Source organism: Corvus kubaryi, unplaced genomic scaffold, assembly GCF_017639235.1.
Source record: "Corvus kubaryi isolate FWS band 111438036 unplaced genomic scaffold, C.kubaryi_AGA036_p1.0 split1-131, whole genome shotgun sequence".
Classification (NCBI taxonomy): Eukaryota; Metazoa; Chordata; class Aves; order Passeriformes; family Corvidae; genus Corvus; species Corvus kubaryi.
This window is the reverse complement of record NW_024582073.1, coordinates 19636168-19654371: the sequence shown is the minus strand read 5'-3', so window position 1 is coordinate 19654371 and position 18204 is coordinate 19636168. Positions and strand designations below refer to the sequence as shown.

General features: G+C 38.3%; 1 protein-coding gene across 2 annotated transcripts in view; it reads right to left on the bottom strand.

Moving 5' to 3' along the window:
- STK32B (serine/threonine kinase 32B) overlaps window positions 1–18204 on the bottom strand; it is a 162475-nt gene that overhangs the window by 49111 nt on the left and 95160 nt on the right. For both annotated transcript variants that reach the window (XM_042053585.1, XM_042053584.1), the window contains exon 5: window positions 3576–3613. In XM_042053585.1, the coding sequence (XP_041909519.1) occupies window positions 3576–3613 (38 nt within the window). The remainder of the gene's footprint in view (window positions 1–3575; window positions 3614–18204) is intronic.

The following is an 18204-nucleotide window of genomic DNA, read 5'->3' as shown; positions in this document are numbered from 1 at the left end:
CCTTCATATTCTAAATGGAATATGAAAAGATGCTGTAATATCCCACCACAAAAAAATTGTGGGTGATAGGCAGCACTGAAGCATTTGGTGCCCAGGTGGCAAAAGGCACATTCCACAAATAATGTTTCCTCTTGCTACCAGTTGCAATAAAATGCTGGCCAAGGTCTTGGATCTCACCTAGCAGGGAGTTCTTCCTCAGTAAACCAAGCAAGGATCTTGCTGCATCTCATGAAATGATGTTGTGGAAAACTTGCCTGAGAGGAATTCCAATCCTTGCAGATTTTTTGTAAACAGATTTTAATGATGGTGTGGTCACTTAGTGCAAGGCTAAGCCTGGATGCAAAAGTGGAGCTTGTAATTTTTGCAGAACCAGCAGAGATGTTAATTTCAATGGTGCTACCAAATACCTACAGAAATTATGTTATCATCCTTTTAAAAAGTCAGTTTACTCATCTGTTTGCCACTGCTTGTTTTTCTGCACTTAGAAAATTCTGTGTCTCTTTAGACGTCATAGTTAATAGATCATGCAAACTTTTAAAGTTACCTTTAATTTCTTTGGTATTTCAGAAAAAAATACAACATGGACCAGACTTAGCAGATTCCAGATCTAAATGTTGTCACTTCAGTTATATTGTTCTAAACCATTAAAATGAAAGGAGTAGAAGAGGAAGCAGAATTCTGCCATTAAGAGAATTCTATAATGCTTTTCTCTGTACGATACAATAGTAGTAGTTCTCCTGGAACACTAGGTAGTCCCTTCAGCAGTCACTGGAATAATTCTGTTTCAGATGTTTGTTAGCAGAACAGAGCACTACTACTAAATTTAGAGATTAATGTTAGTCATAAAAGGAAGAGCTTTCTGGGAAAGCTGAGAAGGAAACATAAAAAAAAAAGAGCTTTATTGAGTGAATTAATTTCCTTAGAGGATCTGATTCTGATTCAGAGAATGAACCCTGAAACCATCCCTACTTTCTCTCCTCAGAGACAGGATGTGGAATCTCTCCAGGACACCATACAATCATTCTCTGATAGGGGCTGAACACTATTTTAAACTGCCAGTTATCCCATTCTCATGTGCCACTATGCTTTTCATGATCATCAAACATTTATTTCCACTGATGCACCAGAACCTGTGCTCAGCAGTGCTGAGATGTGGCTTTGATGAAAAACATATGGAAAAATTCAGACTTCCTCTGCCAGAATGATTTTGAATAGGTTGTATATGTTTTTGTGTTTTTTTTTTAATTTGTAAATTAGATTGATCATTTTTAAAAAAAAATCTTCTATTTTCACTACTTCTGTATTCCTGAGGTGTGTTCCCTAAGCCATACAGATAAATTATAGAGAAAATAGTTTTAATGAGCACAAATATCTATAATATATATTCTTGGTATCTGTTCTGAAAGTCAGTCAATTTAACTGCTTGAAGATGTAAGGCAATATGAATAAGGTAACACTAAATTTTGACTTCAGCCAGAACAGGTTTGTTCAGTGAGGCCAAAGAAATCTAAGTCAGTGAGACAAAGTCTCAGTCAGAACTGCTGTGCATATCCCATTACCTGATACTTTGTGTAAGCATAATTTGTTTAATGAACTGTAAGAAAGACCTAGGGGGTACAGTCAAGCACATAGGAAACTGTTGTGCCATTTTAGAGGCCACAGGCTAAGATAAAGTTCCTTCCCGTGCACCTGGTTAAGCTCATATTAGGTGAATTTGTTATGCTTACTCTGCAGCCAAACATATTTGTGGTGCATATATTCAGCGCATTTTTCCATTAAGTGAAATCTGATGATTTCATTAAAATGATGTTACTATGTTGCAGCTTAATCAGAGCTGTTAGGGACTTTAAGAATAGCTTTTTCTTGCGAAAGAACTTCACTTCTGTAAGGTAAGCCTGAGGTAACGAGCATGGTACAGACGCTTGTCCCACTGATATCACCACATTTAGTGAGTTGAAGTGTATAGACCCTTTCCCAGCTCCAGGGAATTCCTTCTCCAAACCACATGACAGGTCTCTGAACCTGTTTGAACCCATGAATTGATTACTTCTGCTGACCAAGATTTGTGCGCATGTCTGGAGAGGTCTGTTGCTCCACCACTTGTCTGCAGGTGTGCTATGAGGGAGCAGTACTCTGCTGCTTTGCAAAAAAGAGGTCATCCATCCCAAAATTTCCAAGCTGTTATTCCAACAGATAACTTTGTTGCTGAATAGTTTATAATCACAAAAAAATCCCTTCATTTTGCATTTTAGTGCTCACTCTGGTGTGGGTGTTTCTCTGTGCTGCTTGAGTCTCTGTAGGAAAGCTCCTGCAAGAGGCTGGTTTTGTGCACTAATTGACCTTGATGAGAGGCAAGGAGAGATAAAGGTGACTGTGCTTCAAAGGCTGTCAATCAGAGATTTAACATTCTCATACCCATTTTGTGTTGCTGTTGACATCTTTAATTCACCAGGACTTAAAGACAAGATATTTCTATTTCATGCTTGTTTGCTGATGCTAGAATCTTGGGAACATTAACACTTATGGGTCTGAGATATTAAATTGTTGAAGTTCTAAATGGTTTCAAACTCTAGATGGTTTAATATTACTTAGCTTTATTAGCTTTCATGTTCCTAGGAACTTCAGCTATGCAGAATGTTACCTCTTTAATCAACTTTAAATTGTATACCCAGCAGTTCTGCAATCGATTTTGAAACATAATGCCATCGTTGGCATAATTTCAATATTATAGTTTCTCAGAGATTATCTGCTTTTAATCAATTTCTGAAGTAAACAAAGCACAAGATTTTCGCACAGTAGCAAACACATATCTCCTTTTTCCATTTAGTCTTTTTCCTCTATGTATTTCTGTTCTGACTGATACAAGGCCCTCTTTGCCTATATTTCTCATGTTTTCCCTATGAACAATTACAAGAAGATACACGACATTTTAGCTAAATACTCCTTAGAGAGAGTATATGCTTAAAATTTAAGTTTAAAGAAATTAGCTGCTTTTTTTTTTCATACTATGTCTTTTATCTTTGAGAACATGGAATTAGAAGTAAAAGTTCAAAGTTTTTATTATGGTCTACTCTTTTTTGTGCTATTTAAGCCAGAACTACATGTAGAGGCACACAAATTTTGCAGTCAAATTTCCAAAATCCCTATCTTGATTTAGGAAAGTAATTTTAGCTACCTATATGAGAAATAATTTGTTATGTGACCTTTCTTAGCCCTTCAGAAGTTCAAAAAAAGAAAATAAAGTGCTTGGTACTGTTCTACTGGTAGGCACCTAAAAAGGGGTTATGGTGATTCACAGAAACCCGTTAATAAAATACTAAGATCTTTTTATCAAGTGTCCCTGCTGGTCTCAACTCATATTAAATTCCTTTGTTTTCCGACCTTGAAAGTTTCTGATCCACACATTTCTTTGGCAATAAGAGAGAAAACTACAAAATCCACAAGGTGTTTTGAGTGAGCTTTCTGAGAAAGTCCAGGTTTAGGTAGGAATTCAGCATCTGAGGTTGATTTACAAAGAATGTCATGAGCATGCCACAATTAGAGATTCTGAGACAAAGCAGTCAATATTCACTTACCATGTTCATCCAGCAGTATGTTGTCAGGTTTGATGTCCCTGGAAAATAAGGAAAGGAAAGCATTACACTTTTTAATAAAAGGAAATCTGCAATTTTAAAGTTTTTCCCATTTGGGTATGAGGACTAAGTCACTTAAATCATTACAAAACCAATGAAAACCATGTAATACATCCAGGCAAATGATTTTTATCTACATCCTTTTGCTGCCCTGAGAAAACATGCATACTAAAGAGGCTCTCTGGGTTTCCATTTATTGTTCTTTTGTTTTCATATGGTTAACATTGACATGGGTCTGGTTTTCAAGATTATGTGCTTTATTCTTTATAGCACAGTAAAAACGAGAAGGAAGATTTGCATCTAGAAGGTGCCTGATTGCTTCAGGGACTCCACATTTGACAGAAATCATTTAATTGGAAACATAGGTGGTTTACCCTGTCTGCCAGACCCCACTAATCTGCCATGCTCACATGCATGGTCTCTCACACACTGCAGAATCCCGTGAGCTCTCTTGTGCTGACTGAACATGTCCAGCAGCTCTGCCTTTACCCCCAAATCCCCACTTGGCTCTCTGTAATCAAGTGCCATACTGGGGAAAGGAGCAGGGATAAGGGAAGATGGAGATCATGACAGGCTGAAGCATCAGGTCAACTCTTGCCATTCTTGGCTCAAGAGAACAATATTGCCCTAGAGATTTGCACTTTCAGGATTATTTTCCTTTGACCTAAGTTCATGCTGCTGTGAGGAGGGATGGAAACAACTTTTCCCCACCACTGTCAGGCATTACCATTCTCTTTCTTGGTCCAGAATTATTGCCCCTGGTGTGGAGCTGTTCAGGAAAAATTCATCTCTTCACTTTGCCGTCTGGATCAGTCCCTGGTTTGGCTCACCCCACGGCTTGGTGAGTGTGCTGTGGCAGTGTTGTGTGGCACTGCCTTGTCACTGGTAGCTTGCACTTCATGCAGGTTTGAAACTGTGTTTTTTTCTTGGTGGGGCATTGCCAGAGTGGCAGAGGCAATCATCCACCTTGAGCAAAGATTTTGCCCCTTGGGCTGATTTTTCCACTTACCTCAAAAGACAAGGAACCACAAACTGGCAAAATAAGCTCTTGAATGTCTGCAAATGAACTCCAAACACTTCCACCTCTGTAATCTCTTTTAGATAAGGAATGTTTAAGTTTCAATTTAACCATTTCCTAGGAAATTTTTTTTTACAACATGCCCATAAATGGAATAATCAAAAAGGTGAAATGTTGCAAAAGGAAAACATATTACACCAGAATGTCTTTTTTTTTCCAAATTTAAAGTAGAGAAGGACTTTTAAAATAAACATTATACAGGAATAAGATAGCAATAGCAATTATAATATGCATATTGCTTGCATGATATGAGCTCAGTCATCACCTAAATTTCACATCTTTATTGACAGAAGAAGGAAGACCACACTTTCCTTAGCATTCTGGATTCCACACTTTCTAGCCCTTCCTGAGAATCATATGCATTTGTGAAGTATTTTACAATTATTTTTATAATTTATGTAGTGGCAGCTGGGGAAACACAGGATAAATAAGAAATTAGTTTGAATAATTCTCTGCAAATTTGGAAATAATGTAGAATGCATGTACATATGTCTGTGTAAGGAAAAGGATCTCATTATGAATTACCATCTGGAATGGAAATTTAAAATTATACCAGTATTTCAGTGTGAAATACTGTCTTTTTTCTGCACAACTTACAAGCTACCTATAACTGTCTGATTCAACAGCAGTTCTAGTTATGTGTGTAATATAAAGAAACATCTGTCCTAAAGTTTATTTAATCCAAAATCTTCCAGACTCTGTCTTTCCTGTCCACTGTAATCACTTGGCATATCATCTACCATATCATAATCTTTCCTTCCCTGATTTCATATGGGTGAAGCTGTAAGACAAACTGTAGGAATAAATAACTTTGTATATATTATGAAACATGATTGTGTTTTGTTTGAATTTGGAATTTGTATTTTGTTGAATTTGGTTGAAGTATCACAGGAGATTCTATGCAATTCAAATGTAACGTCATATCTAATCTCTCAATTGATGAGACAGTTTTTGAAAGAGCTGCTGCTCTGATGATATCTATATTTGCTAGTGACAAAATGATCTTTGGTTTCTGATAACTGTTTTGTGATAAGAGTTGGAATTGTGATTTCCTGTTGAATAGTCTTTGGGATTGATCCATGACTTGAAAATACAGCAATAACTTTCCATGGAAGTAAGTAACTAAGTCATAGTTTTGACAGCTGAGTTAAAGATTTTAAACTTTGTCTTCACAAATTTTAACAAGCACAAAGTTCACACATGGGTAAAAATATTGGGGGTCATATACAAGTACATTTGGGTCTTTTTGTGGCTTCCTAAAATCAGTGATACATTCAACATCACTCCAAAGTCTTTTCCCCAGTTTAAGAAAATTGAGAATTAGAATTATACATTCATTAGCACTTCACCAAGAATAAAACTGATCAAAAGGAGAAATTCATCTTTCTGAGCTACTGCCATGTGTATAACAATAGAGCAACCAGGGATGGCTCATTACAAGACAGTGACTTTTCTAGCTTTTTTTTTAAGAAGATTAGTTCAAACAATTTGAATATCTGCTATGGTATTGCATCATTAAATGGACTATACATTTTTATAGTCACCAGAGAAGACATTGACAAATCCACTTGACAACTGCATGTATCATCAAATATATTCTTCAGGCAGTCTGCATCTGTAATGTTCAGAAAGTTGAGTGGTAAAATTAGATCTGTGCTTATCTTTCCATGACTAATTCACGCAGTGGCTGGTACTTGATACAGATGAGCACAACCATAAAGCCTTTCCCATCTAAGGGATGCTCCCCACTGTCAGCTTTGCTCATTTTTCTCAGAGGCAGGATATAGCTGGGGGCAGGCACCACAGGGTGTATCGCCTTGCACACAGCAGCACAACCCCTCAGTCCCTGAGGCAATCTGATAGACTCATAACCCTTCCTCAGACCTCAAACAGTCCATTTTAAACTGCTTTTACAGCAAGTAAAAGTCATGGGCTAACTTAAGCCAGAAGGTAACAAGTTTCTTAAGACACTACTGCTTTGGGGTCACACGCCTGGAGACGCGCGAGCCGCACGGATTCACACGGCAGGTGAGAAGGACAAGCACGGGGTCACCGTGCAGAGCGTGCCTTCCAGCGTGCCTTCCTCTCTGCTGTGTGCTTGTCCCCAGTTCACAGTGCACACTAAAAGTTCTGCTCTCCAGAGGCTGCTTGTTGAAAGCTCTAAGGACTGCAGTGGAGCAAGGGCACTGCTCTGCTCTTGCACTGACTGCTGCCAGCCAGGTGCAGGGCAGAGAGGGTTCAACAGGGTCAAGGGGAAGACTTGGCAGGTCCAGGTGCATTGCAAGTTACTGGATATATTCAGAACTGAGCGCTTCTGAAATCTTTTTTTTTAGTTCCTCTAGATAAATACTCTACTGAATTTAAAAGATAACGCCTCTTTATTTAAGCAGTTTAAATTCAAACATATTATGTAAGTGAAATTCTGTTTTGATTACACATCAATTTTTCTGAAAAACATTTCCCATTAGCTATCATGTTCAAACATCAGGGTGCTGTTCAGCAGCACCTTAACTTCAGGGTTTTCCTGTTACACGTATCCCTAGCTAAGACAATTAATTGAAACACTCATTTCATAATCCAAATACTTTGAACCAGCTTATAGGAGAAATTGAAGGACTTTTGCAAGGAGAACACTCACCACAGTTTGGATTCAGATATGCCCTGGGCTTCTCTCTGGCCATTCATCAAGCCATGACCAGCAGAGCTACGGAAGCATCCTTGACACTTCCTCAATCTGTACCGGTGCTACTCCAACTGTTTTCATATGCAGAAAATTCAGAGCAACATAGAAACAAGGGTAGAGAAACCTTTGAAGTCTTCTGGTCAGTGACAGGACAAGGCATAACTAACATGAAAGCTGGCTCAAGAAACTCAAAGGTGCAGACAATTGAGAAAAAACATGGAAAAATCCCACAATTTAATTGCCACTTGTTGATACTGCCTGTGAAACAATTTCTAGATTTCTTCAATTGCCTTATCTACAAATGTCAAAATAAAGCTGCCTGAAGGATGAAAGTTGAGTAAGAAGTTGCTATTATAAAAACAATTTCCAAGTAGGAAAGAATGATTAATAATCTACTTGTATCTTCTATAATATCTAGGCTGTATGTGCATCCCACGTGCTTGAAGATTTTCTCTCTGCATGGAGTAAAACTATGCACATGGCTCAACTCACGTTCACTGCATATGCCAGTCAGAGTGTCCTCCCTGGAAAGGCTCACAATGGTTATAAAGGACTTAGGTTCAAAAATCTGCAGTTTTAATTACCTCTTCCATCAATTTCTTTCTGATGTTACTAAGTAGAAGCAGGTTTCTAAATCAAGAGGTGGAGAAGTCATGCAGTCTTCATCCTTGTTGGTTTTCAAGACCTGACTGGATAAATCCCAAATAACCTGTTCTGATCAAAGGCTGACCATGCTTTGGGAAGATCATTATACTGGAGGCCTCTGGAGGTCCCTTCCACCCTGAATTAGTCCAAGTCTATGAAAAATAATGTATCTGAGTTCAAAGACTGTCATACTTATTCCTCCTCTTTTTGACTGCAAGGAAGTTCATGAAAGATTGAAGAAACCTGTGAGAGAACTATATGTGGAATTTAGGGAGTCTTTGATATGGTCCATAGTAGTTGGCAGCTAGTGAGAGTTTTCACCTCTTAAATTCTGTCATGGGGCTTGAAAGCTAATGAAGAAAATAGTAGGAATAAATAGCCTATCTTCATCTTGAAATGAGGTTAAAATTGCAATGTCCTGCAGTTTAGCACTGGAGAGGTGTAACACAGTATTTATTAGCTATGTAAGCTGTAAAAGAATGAGGATTATACCACCTGAAGGGGACTCAAGAAAAGTTTCATGTGATATGATCAATCAGGACTTCATGACTTTTTGTCTCTGTTTTTATTGATGGCACTTGAAACATCCATCTACAAAAGAAAGGAGCATCTCTGGTGAATTCAACCATGAACTGCTCCGTTCTCTCAAGAAAAAAATGATGGCTGGTTCATATCACTTCACACTGAAATCAACTAATTCTAAGCAGGTTACAGAAAATTATTGCAAAAAAGTGTTGTGTGGTAATTTAAAAAAATGTAGGTCCTTCAGTTATGTAATTTCTTAGGAACTGTAAGAAAACAGTCAACAAAGGAAAGATCTAAGACTAAACAAAAAAATTCCTTGTGAATAAAGAACAAATAGATTAGATTGCTTAGTTAACAGCAGAGACCTGTAAGATGTGATGTGACAAATAATAGTACCTACATGGGCAGCAAAACCTTTCTATTTGCTTTTGGAACATGAATGTGGATTCATATTCCATAAAATCAAAGCGAAATAAACAGTGTTCTATTTATACAACTGAGAAACTCAAGTTGATTACTACAAGACATAATTCTGTAAAAATGCTTCAGAGGCTTAAGCAAAGATTTAGCCATTGATGTGAATAACAGAACTACCAGCTAGACTTCCTCCAGCTAATATTAATCTAATTGATTTAGGAAAGCACTTCTACATCAAATACAGAGACGCTCTACCCTTCACCTTTTTGAAACACACCCATAATAATACCAAACACAAGATCTATGCTTTTCCTTAAACCTGTGAGAACTGAAAACCTATCACTGTCTGTCTGTTTTACTCTGCTTTCAAATTTTGCAGCAAACTTATACACACCACACACTTGTTTTTGGCCATGTTTGACTTTGTGATTTTTTGCTTTTAGCTACATTTTCTCATTTTATCAAAAGATTTCAAGTGTTTCCAACACAGGGACTGTTGGGGGAGGGACCCCAACAAGGGACAGCTGTTCTTTGCCCATCCAAACAGCTTTTTAATACTATCAATATATGAAATATTTCCACTTATAACAGCTCTGTATAGGTCTGAATTCACAGATGTAATAACCCCATACCCTTAATTTGGTATCGGCAAAAAATCAAAGTACATTATTTCAGATTTATATCTGATATATTTCACTCTTTGCCTTACTGGGTCAGACCAGCATCTAATATATTATCACATTTCCATTCTCTTGAGTTTCTAAACTCCAACAGTACCATATATGAGCATTCCAGTTGATAGAAGTTTTGCCAGCATGAATTACAATGCAGTATCTCCACTTTTTAATGAGGATTGGTTTCCCCAAAATGAGGACCACTGAGGCTTCAACTGTTCATTAACCAAAGGTGAGTTAAGGAGAAAACGCAATTCTGTACAAACTGAAGAAATGAAGCCTTAGATTTTTAAAAGTAGCTCCTGCCTGCCTTTATTTGACTAGACAAAAGACACATGCTCACTTTCATTCAAAGGACAGAATCTAGCATACAAAAAACAGGTGTGAGTTGCAACAAGGGAGTTCAGACTGGATATAAAGGAAAACTTCCACCGTGACGACAGAGAGAGGAACAGGAGTGGCTGTATGGTCATCATCCCTGGAGTTTTTCAAGACATGACTACATAATCCCTGGGTAGACTGGTCTGGTGTTGTATCTGATCATGCTTTAATCAGAAGGTTGGACTGAAGACCTCCTGAGGTTCCTTTCTACCTGAATTTTGCCTATGATGATTTATGTTTAGACAAGTTCTGAAGGAAGAAAAGAGGCCTTTCTCCACGCTTCAGTTCAGAGCAGAAGTTGAGTAACTTCCTATAAATGACACCCAGCATTGCAGCCTATGGCCAGCCTCCTCCAGGGAAGTGGTGATGCCTAGAGCCCATGGACAATAAAACTCCTGGGTCACAAGATATGTTTATCTCAGCCTGGATGTAGTGACCCCAAATTTACATGTGAATCACTGAAAATTCATTGGCTGACAATGAACCCATGTCCTTGCAGAACACTAAGGGTTTTTTTCTCAAAGATAATTTCAACACATCCACAGAGAAATTAAATTAGATGGATTTTGCATTCTCATAAGGACGCAAAATAAGCAGGATTTAAAGGCCCTTGAGGTCAGTGGAAGAATTACACTGGCTTCAGTAGACTTTGTTTCCACTTTAATAAAGGCTTTCTTATCCATTTGTCTCTTTAGTGCTAAAAATCTAACTGTTGTGTAGGAGAAAACCATGAAATACTGAATTAAAGGTTTTTTCTTAATTATGCGGTTCATGTCTAGGTATAATATTTTTTTTCCTTACATAGAAATAGACATTAAGATTAATGCTAGGTGCATAGCAGTTCTCAACAACCATAAAAAAGGCAAGGAGCTGGGAAATACAAGCTTCAGCTATGGATTATTTGAGTTCACATCAGACATCACTGTATCAGAGCACTGAAGTGAACCATATATGATAAAGGGTTTTCTCCTGATTATGGAAAGAAACATGAACAAATTCTGATTTTCACAGATAGGGACCTTATTTCCTTCCTATTTGTTATTATACACACAAATAATACAAATGTCCAAGGCATGCAGTACATAAAAAAAGTGACTGCATATATAGGGAAGTTTTCTTTAGGTGAATTTACTGAAGCTTTGGATAAAGGAAAAGTCAGTAAATATTAGCTACTGTATAGTCATCAATTTTGTCAAAGGTGTTTTGCTTCTGTAAGGGTGGTACAGAAATGAGGTATCTTCCAGAGCTGAACTGTGCAGGGCACCTACCAGGAGGACTTGTTCAAGAAATAGCCTTAATGAAGTGTGATGCATCTTTCCTTCCTTTCGTCAACACCTCACTCATTTAGCTTTTTATTTTTCTGTTCCTGACCAACATCCTTCCTAGTTTCAAGAACTGTATAATAGTATTAAAAAAAGATCATAGTAAGAATCTCAGAGCTCTTTACTGTTATTTACTATTAGATGAATGGGAATGAAAGACTTTGACAGCTCCAGAGCTCTGATTGCCTGTTCACATACTACTCACTTAGGTCTCAGCAGTAATTGCCGCCACTTACTGTCCTTTCATAAAAAGATCTTCAGAGCCTTCTGTTTCTGCTCCAATGAATGTTGTGACATTGCATGACCCTGTGCATCACGGTAATTTTGAAATTTAAACAATTCAGTGAAACTGAAAATAAGCTGAGAAGATGAGATACTAGATTTTGTTGTTTTTCTCTGCAATTCCTGCTCCTGGGGCTTTAATGCAGAAACAAAAAATGCATAATTACTTCCAACTATTTATCTGGTAGCAAGCATTCATACGCTCCTAATCAGGGTCCCATCACATCCAATCTATTACCACATTCTGGAGTCTTTTCTTTCTGTGGGACAACCTATGTGGCTACAAGACCATTTTCTAGTCTGTATGAAAGATATGACTGCTGTAATAACTTTGACAACCGAAAAAGCTCCCACCCATGAAGGCCTCTGAAGGTCCCACCTCTCCCTATGTACCTTTAAGGAGTGTCTGGACACCTGGCTTAAGGCTTGGGATTGTAGTGCCTCATTATACAGAAAAAAGTTACTGTGATGCTGAGTAGTGTGGTGCCTGGAGTTCCTTTCTAGTTTAATTCTATTTTTTGCCAGGTGTCCATGACAATGCTGGATTTTCTTAGCACTTGTACTAGCCAATTTTACATTGCTCTAAAAATAAGCTGTCAAACAAGACATCAAAACATGTTTATTTACAAATGTCTTAACTGGAACAAGCTCATTATTTTCCAATTTTATCCCCATGTGGAAATATACAAATATGAAAATATCTTCAATTCTCTCCTCGTAGCAATAGGTGGCAGTAATGATATCTACATTTGTCTGGATGGCCAGTGGGTTTTGGAAACACTGTGTTTGCCAGTTTTAGCTTAGACAAATGGTTGTAGTAGATATTTTTATCCCAGGTTGAAGAAAATTACCTTTTTAAATAAAGAAATCCTATATGTAACCTTTCACATATCTGGGTATATATATATATAGCCAGATAATAGTCTTCTTTGGCTACATTCAGCTTCTGAATTTACACAGATGCCAAATTAAAATAAAAATATTAAACACAGACTATTTCATTATATTGTTCTTATTGAATATCCAAAATTGCTTTACCACAGGGGTAATTATATACTGCAATAGCAAGAAAAATAGGCAAAGAGTCTTAAATGTTATACAAGCTAGAAAGATTTGTCCAAAGAACACTGTGAATCTGTACTTTGTTCTTCATTGTATGATGCCTCAGAGAATGGGATTAGAAAGTATCACTGCAGCCTTATAAACTGAGCTTTTACATAACAAAGCCCAGGCTATATTATCCAGGATTTGTCTTCCAGACAAATTTAGTTCTTTTTCAACTAAACATTTACAAGCACAAGCAATTTGCAGGCAATCTAATGGATAGTTTTCATTTTGCCTGAAGGACTTAAAGTAATGACAAATGTGGTATTCCTTTGCTAGAACAGTTTCCTATAGTTTCTAGAGTTAATGTTACACAGTTACAGGCCTTGGACTTTCACACAAATCTGAAGGGAACAACTGTCAACACTGCGAAGATGTCAAACATCACCACATCTCAAATAAAAAGCTTCTTCAGCCAAATGCTTCTTCAGATCACATGGAGGAGCCATGCAGAATCACCACAGAGCAGTAAATTTTGATACTCTCACAGGTAATGACTCCAATCTTTCCTGTGTTGTAGAGTCAAGTATTACTGAGACCTTCTGCGTGTACACGTACAAGGCTCAAACCACTATGTGTGAATCAGTTTCAGGAACAGGTGACACCTCTGACAACCATGGGAAGGGCACAACTCATTAGGCCTGTGGCAGTGTGGCATTTGGAAAGAATTATCTGGTGCAGCAGGAAAGCGTATGCATTGCAATGGTGATGTTTCCTTCCATGACCTTGTGAAGAGAGCTTTTTACTAGGAATAAGGGAGAATGTAATCAGTGCCAGCAACTGCAAGACTAGAAGTCTCCTTCCAGTAGAAGGCATAGGCCCTCTTCCAATTTCCACCGGAAGAAATCCATGTGTGAAACTAAATGAGAGAAGAAATTGATGACATTTGCCCTCTGCCTAAAGACAAATCTGTAGGGTATTGTTACTGATAAGCACATTTGGCTTTATCTGTTGAAAAAAGCCAGCATTGGAAGTGTGGTGTTTTGTAATATCTGAAATTCATATAGCTGCTCCTTTGTTTTACTCTGCATGAAATATGGAATAGACCCATTCAGATGTATCACATCCCCAAGAGTTTGCTCAGCTTATCAGACAAATTCAAAAAGAAAATATACAGAATTCCAAGCACACACATGTGCTTGTCAGCCACTGTTCATAGTGTGTAATACTGTATAATATCCGTAATATTTACCTTAAACCCTCTACCAACTTCTGTACCTAAAAGTTCATGCGCCACCTGCTAGAACAACAGTATCCACAATAATACTATCACATTATTTAACAGCTGTTTCCTTCATCCATACCATAGTGCAATCAATTACAGTCAACATGGCTGGCAACTAAAGTGTGGCTCAGCACAGTGCTCTTCACGTGCAGGGCAAGGAAATAAACAGCAGCTTCGGAATGTTTCAAGATTTCAGCAAGTACCCGGGTTCAGTGCAGCAGTGAAACTTCCCAACAAGCACATTTTCTGCTGATCCAAGTCTCTGCAGCACAGTGCAGCAGGGAGAAGGGCTGCTGACCAGCAATCAGGAAACAACCATGTGAGGCTGTGTTATTCACTTTCATCTGAAGCCCCAAATCACCCTCACCACTGCCAGTGTCTCCTGCTGGCTTGTGCCTATGACATGGGTACAAGTATTTGGACCTTTACTCCTCAAACTGACCACCTCATATCCTGTAATATACACAACCAGGACATATCACCATGAGGATGTTGAATATGTTCCACAGGCAAGCAAACTTTGATGTCCTGCATATGCTTCCCCTTCTGGGTCGTTTTATAGATTTATGCAAAATGGATAAATCTGCTGTGGTAGACCAGGATGGGAGGTGCAGTCTATGCTAGAAAAGAAAATTACATTTCATAAATGATTTAAAAACTGACCTGCTACTGATGCCATGAAGATTTTTGCCTTTTCTTTTATACCCGTTATACCTTTTTACAGCTTCTGTATTCCTAGTGCTTTTTGCCTACATTCTTGGACTTGTTTGTCAAGCTAAGAGACTAAACATTTTAGAAGCCTCGTAGCTAGGGATCAGTGTGCCCCAGACCCCAAGGTCCTCTCCAGAACATATTCTGTAAACTAAGATAGAACCATCCAGGGGAAGGTTCCTTGGGGAGGGGGAGCTCACTTGAGCCTCTCATTGGGGAATCTTTGATAGATATGCTAATTAGTAAAACCTATAATGTTATACCCAATGTTGGGGGGAGGACACGGAAACACACGGGAGGAGAGAGACACAGAGACACAGGGAAAGACTCGGTGGGGTACATCTTGATGCATATGACCTGGACATGTACACCTAAGGATCCTTAAGAATAAATACCAAGGTAAAATCCCTTTTCCCCTTCTAACCATGTATGCCTCTTGATTTTAAGACCAGGAAAAAGGCATCACTACTACCTGAAATGTCAGTAGCATGTCCCATGATACTTCTCTATGTTGAGCTTCAAGTATCTTGGGAAGCACTGTAATAAGTTACTTGTAAGAATAACTTTGTATGCTTTTAAGAAGGAACACTCAGAGAGCACTAAATGTGTGTATTACCGCATGTTGCTGTTTAGGATAATGAGACATGTCAGGCAACATTTGACCCAAACCCAACCCCCATTTCAGTATACCACCCTTCTAAGAAGTTTCCCTCTTCTAGGAGATGTCAAAAACATACTGCTTGTTGCATGAAATCAAGCAGCCAAGTATTCTAACTCCTCTTGAAGAATCTGGATAAGGAATTATATAGTGGTAATATTGTTTGAGCCCACAGACTGTAGTGCCAACATCCTGGTTAACTGGATGACTAGGCAAGAATATAGTAGGGTTGAAGGTGAGTTTAAACTAGACAGTGCAGAGAAACTGCTGTCACAGTAACTACTTGCACTGAAATGATTATAAGGATTATTCTTGTTATTTATTCAAGTGAAAATAGCTATGGGATTCTGATCTCAGGTTAAGGTGCTTGGATTAGGTTCTATTGTAAATTAGGCATGTATATACCCATTTATAGTCAATGGATGTGTAACCTTCACAGTCATTGGAGTGCATAAGCCATTCAAATGACTATCTGTTTTTAGATGAACTGAAAGCTTTATAGATTCTGTTAGCTTTATAGATTTGTTGGCTAGGTTGGCTTGTTTGGACAGACAACTAAAAAAGCATAGTCTCTCTCATTTAAATCTTGGTAAACTGTGGACTAAGTTTTTAAAAACAAGAAAAACCTTGCATGCTGTGTGGAATTCTGAAAACAACTGGGGATGTTCTCAAGTCAAATTATTGTAAGGTGCTATCACAGAAGTGCAGGCAGGTGTTTAAGCCTCTTGCAGGAGTCACGCTTCTGGCACTCATTGTCTTGTTTGACGTCATGTCACACCACGAACAGTGCAATCCTTCATACATGATTAATTGTGCCGTATTTAAAACACCTTGCACATTTGAGAATTCTTTTAGTTGCTGCCATCAAATAAAACATTTGCACACACGAACCCTCTGAGGCTCTGTATTGTCTTCTGTCTGTGTGAGGCTTAGAGGGAGATACCTGTGCAAGGAGCCCAGGAGTTCCTTGCTTCCCTCCAAGGCAGGTGGACTTCCCAAGATCAGCTGTTTGTGGCATGCCAGGAACCTGGCGCTGCCACACAGAGCTGCTTTTGTACAACTGGAGTCACATTTCAGCTTGGGGAGTTAACATCTTGTCTCCTGCAAGGAAACTGGTGGCCAAGTGTTTCATAGGAGGGAACAACAGGCAATGACTGAGCCCATTAACTGAAGAGTAACAGTGGTCTGATGTATAGGTTCAAAAATCTAGACAACTAAGGCTTAATAAGTCCATTTCTCAGCTGTAGATCCCATATGCTACGCCTTTTTGACACTGTTCCTTCCAAAAGCACATATTAAGTAATAATGATAGGATAAAAGACTGTTTGCTGGAAATGTACTTCCTTAAGTACATGCTCATAATTCTTAGTTTCAGCAGTGGAGCTACTCTGGGACTCAGGGAAATAAGCTGGTACTTTAATTAGTGTTAACTCTCTTTACATATATAAGTGCATGTGTTTGCATTGGGGTGCATCTGCAAAGCATTTCTGTGGCTGAGGAGATTTGCAGAAGAGAGTTGAAGGAGCACCACCAGGGGGAAATTCTGCAGCATCTCAAATTAAGAGGCAAGCTGTGACTCTCTGTGGGTTTTAAAAGCAGAACTCTAGATAACTAATATGTTTAATTAGCATAAAAGCTGAAAATGCACCATCCTGGCAATAGGTTTTCCACTCAGCAAGTCTTGTTAAGTGGCTGTATTAGTAATTGTTACTGATTATTGACAATACATCAATTATTTTTTATTGGATTGCACTCAAAACAGACCTCTGACACTCATTGAGTAGTCCTGTTGATCTGATATTTTTAATGGAGACCGTATCTAAATTATTGTAGCAGCATGAGAGAGAAACATGGGAAATATAAAACTGCACTTCCCCACATCATCACTTTTTCTAGAAACACAAAGAGAGACTAATCCTTATGTCCATGTGTTATTTTTTATCTGCAGAGCTCTGAGCAGAGGTTTTCACAGCTGGTAAATAAAGCTGTTTGACCCCTACAATGACAAAGAAAAACATACTCAAAACCATTCAGCCTTCAGTAAATCTTATCCTGCTGACTGGGAATTTGCATACTGCCACCAAGCCCCTATTTCCTCTGCTACTGGACCCCTACGTTCACCCTCTGGCCACTCTTAACTTTGGCTTTTAGGGTCTGACTCTTTCCATAGCAGTTTTCTCTTGCCCACATCCTACACCACACTCTGCACTCCCTGGTCATTTCCTTAGCCATCCTAGTCCCCCTGTGAACATCTCTGCCCTACCTGATGGAGATAGATGATGTCCTTTTTTTGGTGCCCTCAAATCCATCTATCTTACCATCAATTTCTCTTTTATTGTTCCTGTCTCTCCAAAGAGTAGCTGTCCAAAATATTTGCAATCTAAACTCAGCCTGAAAGCAGAGTAAAGACAGTATCTGAGTATAGAAAGTGGGCCCACAGCTTTATCATAAAACCCTCACATTTATCTTCTAATATATCTGTGTCCGTAATTAAAACTCCAAACCTAAAAAATAAAGTGACGTGTGCAGTAAGAGTATCACTGAAATAAACTTTGAGAGTACAACATGGTTAGGCACAGAGTAGTCACTCACTCTGAAAGGTAAAAAAAAAAAAGAGATGCACCAGTTTTGTATTGTTTTTTTCTTAGGCTAGAAAGGAAGTCCTCTACATTCAGAACACTACCAAAATTTCACGTTTATAACAAAATGAAGAGAAAAATGTCTGAATAAAAATGGTAGCCAGTGGATAGAATTTCTCATTCTTGTTAGTTAGGCTGTAGAGATGATTTTGATCATCACTGTAAGAATGACCCAATTAATCTGAAACCAATTTAATAAATTTTGGTTTATTGAACATGCAGTGCCTA